General features: G+C 45.8%; 1 protein-coding gene across 2 annotated transcripts; it reads right to left on the bottom strand.

Moving 5' to 3' along the window:
* Window positions 1-620: 620 nt before the first annotated feature.
* BZW1 (basic leucine zipper and W2 domains 1) lies at window positions 621-9,801 on the bottom strand. Of its 2 annotated transcripts, XM_053981921.1 has the most exons (12): window positions 9,697-9,801; window positions 9,210-9,283; window positions 7,285-7,461; window positions 5,566-5,660; window positions 5,254-5,319; window positions 4,857-4,992; window positions 4,165-4,274; window positions 3,878-4,048; window positions 3,472-3,618; window positions 3,015-3,153; window positions 2,060-2,182; window positions 621-1,851 (listed from the first exon to the last, which is right to left on the bottom strand). In XM_053981921.1, the coding sequence occupies exons 2-12, from the start codon at window positions 9,271-9,273 to the stop codon at window positions 1,820-1,822; spliced, it is 1,260 nt and encodes a 419-aa protein (XP_053837896.1). In that variant the 5' UTR covers window positions 9,274-9,283; window positions 9,697-9,801; the 3' UTR covers window positions 621-1,819. The 2 variants fall into 2 exon arrangements, with proteins under 2 accessions (XP_053837896.1, XP_053837897.1); XM_053981922.1 differs by lacking the exons at window positions 9,210-9,283; window positions 9,697-9,801 and having other exon boundaries at window positions 5,655-5,660; window positions 7,285-7,362.
* Between the last annotated feature and the right edge of the window lie 864 nt (window positions 9,802-10,665).

Genomic DNA, 10,665 nt, shown 5'->3' with positions numbered 1-10,665 from the left:
AATAAAATCCTGGTGGCACATACTTATCAACCCCCTGTATGCCACTGAAGGTAAGATGCAACAGGGAAAATGCTTTTGAGGACAGAAGCTTTAAGCATAATTTTAAGATACACAACAAAAGATTCTTTTATTTTCATGAAGGAATTAATGACATGGCAGGATTCTGACCACAAGAGCCTCTTTGACCTGGTTCAGAAGATGCTGGATTTCGTCCCAAACAAGCACTGCTCTTATAGCGCAGCACTTTTCTTTCTTCTCTCCACTGAAAGGCAGAAAGAGGGCACAGGCTCTGCAGCTGAGCAGGCTGAGTCACAGGGACCAAAGAAACTTAAACACCACTGACTTCTGTTTTAAGTGCCTTACTTTTTAGTATGACTTCTTGGATACTTACCAAACATTGACATAAAACTTACTTAATATACAGATGAACCTGGTTTTCAAACACAGGGGATGTTAGCACTTTTAGCATGGAAAAGAGCACCCTAATAGCAAGAAAGTATTGTTTTAATTTCATTTTATTCAACAGTCCTTGAATGAGGAAAAAGACTGTGCACTGCTTTATACCCTGTAGTATCACTGGTGCTTTCTTTTCGGATAAGGAGCAGAGACAGCCCTTGGCATTAAGTGTAAGGATGGCCTTTATTTGCTTTAAAAAAAAGTTACAAAGTAAGGAAGATCACTGTAGTATTGAACAGATTGCATTGTCATGACCAATTTTTTCATTTATTCTAGTAGGTGTACTCTGGTTACCAGTATTTCAGTTAATGCTCACTGTTAGCTTACAACAGTATAGACTTTTTTCCCCCAATTTTTTGAACTGTCTTGAGAATTTCCATTAGCAATTAAAGTTTCAGAGAGCAGGTAAGTTGTTTGGTTTAGCTTGTGAGCTGCCAGCATAAAAGAATCTCTAAACCTCAAAGGGGGAGGGGTGGTGTTTTGGCTGCCTTGGGTTGCAGCAGCTGTGCATTTACAGAGCAGCACAAAGCAGCCGCTCCCCCTGCCCCAGCCCTGCCAGCAGCAGCGCCTGGCTCAAGAAAGCTGCTGGGCAGCTCTGCGTGGAACAGCACTGCTTGGACTTCCATGAGGGAAAGGAAAAAGGAAGGCACCCTCAGAGCTGCAAGGGCACCCTCAGTCTCCCAAGGGCCACCAGCTGTGACAGCCAGCAGGCTCAGAGATGCCACTCTTTATGCCCCACCATGGTAACCAATTCCTGCCACCACACCAGCTTCTTTCCAGCAGTGGGGCTCCCACCTTCCCCAGGAGCTGGAATAGAGAATTGCTTTATGCAGAGAATTGCTTTATGCTGGAAGTCTGGTAAAGGGATGACAAAGTACTTGGGGACACGGACAACCACCTATGACGGGGGCTATTTGGTGGTACAGACTGCAGTGCCACACAAGCCATGGCCTCTTCGCTTGGGAGGCTTTTTTATAGTTTAATTTGCAAGCAGACTGCCCTAAGTCTCATTCACCATATCACATCTACTCCAATATAGACAGAAATCCCAATAGATGAAATGGATTTCACCATGGAAGGCTTTATATTATTACAGTAGAAAATACAGGAGGTAGAAGGTAACTGAAAGGACAAATGCAGGTTAAGAGTCAAATCTAACAGCTCCTGTAAGCTACTTAAACATGGTTTTAAAAACTAAATCCAGTATTTAATTAACTATAGAAAACAGTTAAAATAAATTGCCATGAGAGCCCTTATATCATGCTTGATACAGGGAGGTAGGATGTAAGAATCAGAAGGACACATGAGATATGACACTTATCTACAGCTCCTGTTTGCTTTACTGAGGCCAGAGTTTCACAGGTCAGTCACCCTCTTCAGCTTCAGACTCCGACTCTGCAACAGAGAGACCTCATCAGTGGCCTGGCCATGGCTCAGCCCCAGCCCCAAGCTCAGCTGCTGCCCTGCATCCTGCACAACAGCTGCAGTTGGATCCACACTAGTCTCAGAGGGGCAATTAACATCCCTCACTCCAAAACAGCATTATTTGCATTACGGTGCCCAAAATGAACAAGCTCCACACATGAGCTAAGCTGCTGGTTACCTTCTTCAGCATTCTTGAGCCATTCAACAAACTTCTTCATCTGCTCCAGAAAAACACTCTTTCCTTTTGCAAGATGGGCATCTTTATACCACTTGAGGATGGGTTCTTCACTCAGAACTTCAGCTGTAAAGATGGGCAAGAGCAGTATTAACACAGCGAACTGCAGAGAACCTGACTGGCAGCTTTTGCTTCTTCCCCCAGGAGCATCAGGTACTCCTTCCCTGGGTACAGCTGGACAGACCAGCACTACGAGTGCTTGCAGTTTGCAGTTTTGAAATTCAAAGAACCAGGCATTTTGGATGGTTCCTCGTGCTGGGAGTTTTCTCAGTACTGTATCCAGGACCTGCACTTTCACTCCCACTAACAGTCTGGAGTGTTTTATTTGAGATGGCACACTCTAAGCAAAGGCTCCGTTAACAGCTAAGAACAGATGCAAATTCTTTTAAAGTCAAAAGTAAACACTTCCTGTGGTGCAGGTGTTTAATTTTAAATTTTACAAGTACAATACAGTATTCAGTTTAACAAGTGGTACACACTGTTTTTTTTTCAGTACCACCTTTTATCAGACATTTAAAAAGAGCCTAGAGCAGCCTGGAACACATTGGTGGTCTCAGTCTTCAGCTGCTCACTGTCAGTGTTTAGAGAACTAAGAATAAGCTATCATGGAACTTAACAAAATGACTTAAAAATCTAAATTTAGCTTTGTTCTGCAACTCTTAAGCAGATCTACTGTAGACAGGCAGCATCTTTGTCTTGCACTTCCCCATGTGCAAACGGCCAGCCACACACACCTTTGCATTTTTACAAACAGGAGGTAGAAAATTCTTCAGCTTATGAAGTGCAATGTTGTAGCACTGGTCTCCCCTGTTTCAGAAGCTTTAAAAAACCCAACCAACCAAAACCAACCCCTCCAAAAATCCACAAACTCCTGAAACTACAACCCCACAGAAGTTACCTTTGTAGAAGAGCACCACTATTTTCTGGAAGGCCTTCATGAAGTGAATGTTGTCATAACAATACTCCTGAATCTTCAACAGAAGAGTCAGCTCTGACTGACCTTGGGTGGTGAAGGCAGCAAGTAGAGGGCTGTATTGCTGTAACAAGAACAACAGATTGGCACACACAGAGCACTTCATATTTACCACCTGATCAAAGCTGGTTTTGCAGTTTCCATCAGCCACTGCTTAAGAAATTTGCAACCACAACCCCACCCCAGAGCAGCTCTGCAGCAGTCACTGCCTCTGCCTCAGGCCCTTGGCCTGTAATACTCCTCACAGGGGGGAGAATTCCCCATCTCATTCTGTCTCTGCACTAGCAGGGTTGGTAGCCTTAACATTTAAAAGGGAGCTGCAGACAGAAGGAAAACCAGGCTCTGCCTAAGGGGTGCAGAAGTCATATCGAAGTTACAGTACCTTCAAATGCTTAATGGCTTGCTCTGCTACCAGCTCCTCCTTTTTGTTCCACTCCACTGTGCTCATTACACTTGACCAGATTATGGTTACCACAGTCTGTTCTGAAATGTTGTTTTTCTTCATCTCCTCCTTCACATACAAGATGATCTGCCAGGAGAGTAACAGTAAGCAGAAAGGCCACACGTGGCACCAAGCTAAATTAAAACTTCTCTTCAGAAGGTAACCCAGAAGATTTCAGAATGACAACCAACCTTCTTGATCATACAGCAGGATTCAGGACATTAAGGAAAGACCACAAAGCAAATATCAACTCCCCTCCAGTCCTCATTTTAGTTCCCAGTGAGAACTAAGTTCAGTATGAAAGAGAGGCACAGAAAGCACCTCCACCTTATCAACAAACACCTACATCCTTGAATGGATCTCCCCGTGACATCTGCTCCTGCAGTTCCTTCTGCAGCTCCTTCCGAGCTCCTATGGATTGCTGGTTCCGAACATACTCAGAAAGTTCCTTTAGTCCTGCTTCAGTGAAGTACTTGGAGAAGTGTTCAACACTCTGTTTGTTGGCTGGGAAGAGTTCCTGAAAACGAAGTTTACAAGTCTTTTGTAAAAGAAATGTGTGTTGAGTACTTTGCTGGCAAATGCTGTTCACAAAACTGGGTTATGGAACAGCAGAGAAGTTCCAGTGGTACTCACCATGAGCCTGTTGTCCATGTTTACTTTGCGAAGACTGACAGCCACTGCATTGATATCTTTCTCATTTATCCATGACTTGAACAGCTTGACTGCAAAAGCTGCTGAAACACCTGTGCAGTCAGAATAGTTCTATTATTAGTGAAATTCAAAACACAGGGAACCAGAAGGCCTGAGTACAGGGTACCTCATTTGTCAGACTGTGCTCAGAGCAGCAGCTGTCCTTCCAAGCAACCCCAGCACAGTCTGCAGTACCTCTCCCTGCCCAAGGACACTGCAGCCTCCAGCACACTGGACTTTTCCTACAACTCAGTGTAACAAAGTCTCCCCTGTACTAAACTCAACTCTTCTTGCTGCAATTTAGGAAGTAACCTAAAGACATGACACACATTTTGCATCCTGAAAAGTCCCTCTCCAAAATACAGTGGTGCCTTGCTGAACAACGCTAGTGATGGCAGCCCCCAGTGTCATGCAGGGAAGTCCTACACACAAGATTTTTCAAGAAACTAGTTTTCTGAAGTCTTAAAAAAAACTTCCAGGTTCACAGGGGCATCACATTTACCTTTGCTAATCCTGTAGTCAGTCTATCACCAGAGGAAGCTTGTGAGCTGCAAGGATGTATTGTCATCACAGTTTCCACCTACTTGTCATGGTTCTGTCTCCCCTTCCTAAGGGAGAAGCTGGGCCACACTTACCTTCTTTAACCAAGTTCTCATTGTAGAGACTGTTGAGAATTGATGCATTGAGTGTCCCATTGGCAAGCAGAATACCCGTCAGCATGGCCAGTTTGTTCCGCTCAGATTCTGAGAACCCTTTCAGGAACAGCAGCAACTGCAGGACAAGTAAGAAGAGCTGCATAAAACTATCACCTCTCACTAAACTTTGGCCAGTGTCTCTGTGTTAAACACTTTTGTTTCATCAAGCTAGCAGAAGCACTAGTCACTGGTAGTCATGCAAGCCAGCCATTCTTCTATTAACAACTTTCAAGGGTTGTATTTTAATAATCCATTTTATGATGTAACCCTTCTACAGAGTGATTAACTAGCAGAAGGTGAAGGTTTACTTGTCTGCCGATAAAAAAGCATTCCATACCTTTTTGACTTCATCTTCAAAGCCTTTCTCTAGGTACTTGTAACGCCTGATTAACTTGTTAAAAACCTAGAAAGACATAGAGTACGGTATCTTTTGCTGTGAACTATCATTTGATTAGAATTTTAAAAAACTAAGTTCAGTAAAATAGGTCTGAACTCTTTAGAGCACTTACAGCTTGGAACACTGCTACTCTACCATGTCCAGTGTGAATAAAGCCATGCATTGTTTTTATGTTAACTTAAAATTACACAAATGTTTAATTTTTGACCATTAAACAGCTTTAAGTTAAATTGTCCTAATTTCAGAACTAACCTGAGCAAATGCTTGCATGGTTTCTAGGTCTTCCTGTGCTGCAAACACACAGACGTTTGTGCGTGTCATGTCGTCTGCCAGGGTCCCGCCCGGGGCTGCAGAAGGATTTCAGCATTAGTAGTGCTACTCCCAGTGAGAGCACTGAGCAGTCTCCACAGCAGAACTCCAGCACCCATAACATGCAACACGTTGTCCTGTCATGAACCCAACGACCTGATCACCACAGACATCTCCCTCTGTTCCACTGCTGCACCAGAACTTTAAAATCAGCTTAGATTTGAACATTTAACTATTCTGGCCTGCTACTGCTAAGGGGATTGACAACACATCTTGCTTTCATGTGAGTAAGTCAACAAGGCCATAGGCTCCCCCTCCCTTAAAGGAAGCCACTGAAGCTGCTTAATTTCAGCAAGTGTCTTTTTAGTGTCTGCTGCAATAGTGCTGCTTCGTGCCTTTTACATGGCAGAGTAATTCACAACGATAGAATGAAACATGTAGAGATGCAGAGCTCAAAATTCACTGCTGCAGAGATGAGCTTGAAACTTTAGTTATTTAGGCTGCTTCATTAATGAAGGTGCTTTCAGGTCACAGCTTCACTGCCAGAACACCTCATCATCAATTTCTATGCCATTCTACATTTCTACATACAATGGGGATATTTTGTTATAAATTAGTTGGAAACATGACTTTAAAACCAGAGATTAAGATTTCTGGTAATAATATTAAAAGCTGTTAAGGCAACAGAATGTCAGTTTTTATTCTGGCCTCCTCTGCCTGAAAATTAAAGCTGGTCTTCTTAGCTACCTGATACAGACAAGGAGTTGAGTAAAACACCCCATATCACCATTAACACAGCAATGCCTTCTTCCCTTCCCCATCAGCCTCATTCCTAGAAGGAACACTTCCTAACACAGGAGGATGCACTGGTTAAGACTCTTGAATGGAAACCCACATATTGTAACAATTACAGTATGTGCTTACCTGGTCGGTGAGCATCTTTGCTCTGTACACAGAGTGTGTACCTGAGTTTGAAAGACTTTTCATCATCACATTTCATTTCCTCAGTCCCTGTGTTTTCTGCCAACTTGACCACCCTCTCATTTCTCACTCCCTGATGTCTGCTAGAGCCCATGACCTCACTATTGTCAACAACAAATCATTTGTAACAGCATGTCCAAGACTAAGCACTTCAGATTCTTCTGCAAACAAGTTTCCTTTCCAAAGTAACAGGGCAGGATGCACAAATCATAGGATCATGTCAGAATCTTTCAGGGCAACTACTGGTCTTGTTACCACAGACCACACACCTGAAACAAGCATTCATCCATCTCTCATTGTTAGAATTGATCTTGACCAGAGTCAAGATCTACTCCTGGTAAAAAAAAAAAACCAACAAAAAACCCAACCAACAAAAACTAGCCAAACAAACAAAATCAACCACACCCAAAAACCCAAAGTACTTTCTTCTAAGCAGAGTTTGTACACTCTATGCTTCGAGGAATACAAACAGACTAAAGTAAAACTGAGGCAGGTTATAGAGAGTATTTCTACAGTAACTGCTCAGGCACCAAGATGATCAGGTGGTTTACCACAGATTAACTTAAACCCTGTTCTACACACTCAATGGGGTCTTTAGCAGAGATTTTACACTGAAAGGAAATGCAACTTTTGCAGAGTGAAGTGAATGAAGCTGACAGCAGCCACATCACAGGGACTTACCCAGCATTCCACCAGCCACCAGGATGTCAAAAAGTGTTTCTGCATAGCGGCGATAATCAAGTTTTGCACCAGAAGCATCAAGAAACTTTGCTACTGCCTCCAAGTCAGTGCCAGTTTCAGTTAAACCTTGAATAATACAGTCCTGGAACTGAGTAGGGTCAAACCTCTCTTTTTCATCTGTAAAGCAAAGTGTTGAAATAAGATTTTCATAAGAGTTCTTTGTGATGATCATTACTTGGCTCTAATAAAGCTTACCTGACTTCTCAGTTTGATTCCTATACCCCTATTCTCATGTTAGATCACTCTTTCTCTCCAAAACCAGAGACTTAGCTCATGCTGGAAGGCAATTTTTAATACATGCCCCTATAACTCTGTACATTTGACTCCATTACTCGTATTTTATCTCAGCTTTTTGGGGCTGTTTCAGATGAAATCTTTTGACTGACAAACTGCATACCATTATAGCACCCGAGTCACCTGGAAATTCGCTTTTTGGCTATGGAGACCATCCCCTCATCTTAACCTGCAGCTAAGTGAGTTTGAGGCAGTAACTTTTCCTCAAGCGCTTGGGGGAAATGTAAACATATGAGCAGATCTATTTAGCATCCTTTGCTGTTGTTAAGCAGAAACTCCTAATGTATCTTCATACCTGATACATCAGCTGATCACTGCCTTGTTTTTACTACAGGCAGGGCATAATCAACATGCAACAAATCCACCCATGTAACTAACAGAAAGTCTTAAACAGGCCTTCAAGTTTTCCTCATCTAAATTTGTCCTTAGATTATGGAAATCATGAGATGAAAAACTTCCAAAGATAACTCAACTGCAGATCTTGTTTTGAGTGCTGTCTGCAACATCCTAGCCAATTCTGTTAGCAGCGTAGTAGGGCATACTGGTGTCCAGTATCAATGCAAGTATCAACACACTGGTAAAAGCTGGGTGCCAGATAGGAAATACTGGATCAGTTTTTTTCCAGGGCAGAACCACGGAGCTCATTGTTCTGGAAGAGCTGCTTCACAGCCAAACTATGGTTAAATGCTTAAAAAGAGACTAAACCCCTGGCTTCTAGTATTTAATCTGCTGGACAGACCACAGCAAATTCTAATATCCAAGAGATTTTTGAGCTGTTCTGACATTCAAACAGGTTCTACAAATCCAAGTGTGCTTCTGCATGTACAGCATGCCTAAAGCTGCCTGTTAGAGCTGGGACACTGCTGGTGTACAAGTAAAACTGTACTGAACAGAAACTCTTTCCCACTTCCTCTTCAGGCTGGAAAAAAGCTCCACCAAAACACTAAGTTACTCATCACACCCCTTCAGTCACTAACTCTTCTTACGTGGAGTGTGAGAGATGGTCCGACAGACATAGATGGACGGACATTGAGTGACAGGCCTTTACATATCCCATACTTTGGGGTTTTTTTGGATGTTGACTGGGGGATAGGTGGGTGAGTGGATTTGTGGAATTTTGTTGTGGGATTTTTCTGTCAATTTCAAAAAAATTAAAAGAGGAGAATTTAACTTTCATCCAGTGGCTAAGACTGGAATTCTTACTATATTAGATGCTCCTTAGATTTATGTATTAACCTGCAAGAAGCCTGTGTTGGAGTTCCCCTGTAATTCAGTGGTAATAGATCCTTCTGCTTGCAGGCTAAACACACTCAGAACAGTTCTAGAATGACCATATTTTAGGCAAAGGTTACCACAGTAAATTCAGCAACAATTCTGACTGCCAAATATTTTTTATTAGTGCAGAGAAAATTCCAGTCAGCCTCAAGACTCTGCACTTAGCATGGTCTCACGTAAAAAATTTATGGTGAACGCATGACTGCACTGGTTTGTTTACTGACAGAAACCGACGTTTTACCATACACACAGCGCTGGCAGCCGGTCCTGGCAGCGGGCACGGTGCGGTAACTCACCTCTTTTTCTGGTTTTAAAACGCTGGCCCGATAGTGTCGGCTTCTGCGGCTTTTGATTATTCATAAAAGACACCCTACAAGGAAGCAGAGACACCCGTGAGGACGCTGCGGGCAGGGGCCGCTCCTCCCTCCAGCTCCCGGGCGCTGGGGCGGCTGCGGGCGGCGCCGGCCCCCGCCCGGCTCCCGGCACGCACCGGGCTCCCCGGGCGGAGGCGGCCGCAGGGCGGAGCCGGGGCCCGCGCGGTGCCAGTGCCTGTGCCCGTGGCCGTGCCCGCGCCTCTCGCCCCCGCCGTACGGCCCGAGCTGGCGGCGCCTTCGCTGCCGCCAACGCTGCCCCGCTCCCGGGTACCCGTGCAGGGGAGGAAGAAGGGGTACACCGCCTCCCTCTCCCGGCCTCCACCGCAGCGCGGCGCGGTGCGGCCCTTAGGGCCCACGCCGCCGCAGCCGGCCCCAGCCAGCCGCCCGCCATCCGCACCCGTCTCCTCACCGACTTTAAGGCAGAGAGAAAATGCCCGAGCGGCCCGGAGCGGAGACGAGCAGGAACAGCAGCGAGGAGCGGCGGCAGCGAGAGCTGTGCGAGCGGAACCGACGCCAGAGGAAGAGGGGAGGGCCGCGCTGCGCTCCACCCCGCCCCGGCCGAGAGGATGGAGGGAAGGGGCGGAGAACGGGGCGGGCTCTCTCGGGGCCGCACGTGCTGCCGAGCTGCTGGTTCCAGGGGGGCTCTGCCCCGCCAGAGGAGCTTCCCGGCCGAGCCCTTCCCCGCGGTTACCGTGCCCGGGACTCAGTGCCTGGTGCCCCCCGCGCTCCCTGCGGCGGAGCCAGCCCGGCACCGCAGGGACACCTCCCCTCTGGCCTGATCTGCGGCCCACGGAGCGCGGGTGCTAAGTGCGGGTGGCAGCACCGGGACCTGCGGTGCATCGAACTTCAATACCATACCTGCTGTGCTACTAGACCCTATATTTGCTTTGCAGTTGTAATAATTTCTTCTTTCAGGTCCTGGTGGTGACAGCATCGTACAAGCACTTAACGTACTCGAGTGTGTGCAGACAGCACTATCAGTTACAAGCTGTGCCCGTCTGACACACAGCAAAGTCCCTGGGCTCCAGAAGCCCAGCCCTTCTCTACTGCCGTTTAAACACGGGTTCTTTCACTAGCAATCACCTCAAGAGGTCACATCCTACCTTCAGGCTGTAGGGCAGTCTGTCTGTTAGCAAACCGCATAAACACACCCACTGTGTTAGTGGAGGCCCCTTAAGTACTACCTAAAAGAGACGGACTGCCGAACACACAGCAGCACAGAGCTGGAGACAACGTGGGGAATGCTCTCCGTGTTGGTGCAGGACGGGAGATGCAACTGCAGCTCAGTTCTTTGCTCCCCAAAAGGCCAAACCACTAAACCAACTTGGAGAACACAAGCTTCCTTCTAGACTGTATGCAGCTGCAAATTTCCACCGGA

Source organism: Vidua macroura, chromosome 7, assembly GCF_024509145.1.
Source record: "Vidua macroura isolate BioBank_ID:100142 chromosome 7, ASM2450914v1, whole genome shotgun sequence".
Lineage (NCBI taxonomy): Eukaryota > Metazoa > Chordata > Aves > Passeriformes > Viduidae > Vidua > Vidua macroura.
Note: the sequence above shows the minus strand (reverse complement) of the source record. Positions and strands in the feature narration are given on the sequence as shown.

Excerpts from the sequence above, each read along its gene's own strand:
- BZW1 (XM_053981921.1), bottom strand. The coding sequence starts at position 9,273 with ATGAATAATCAAAAGCCGCAGAAGCCGACACTATCGGGCCAGCGTTTT. Across the intron at positions 5,320-5,565 it reads CCATGCAAGCATTTGCTCAG|GTTTTTAACAAGTTAATCAG; the intron begins GTTAGTTCTGAA and ends ATGTCTTTCTAG. Across the intron at positions 4,275-4,856 it reads TGAGAACTTGGTTAAAGAAG|GTGTTTCAGCAGCTTTTGCA; the intron begins GTAAGTGTGGCC and ends CTGACTGCACAG.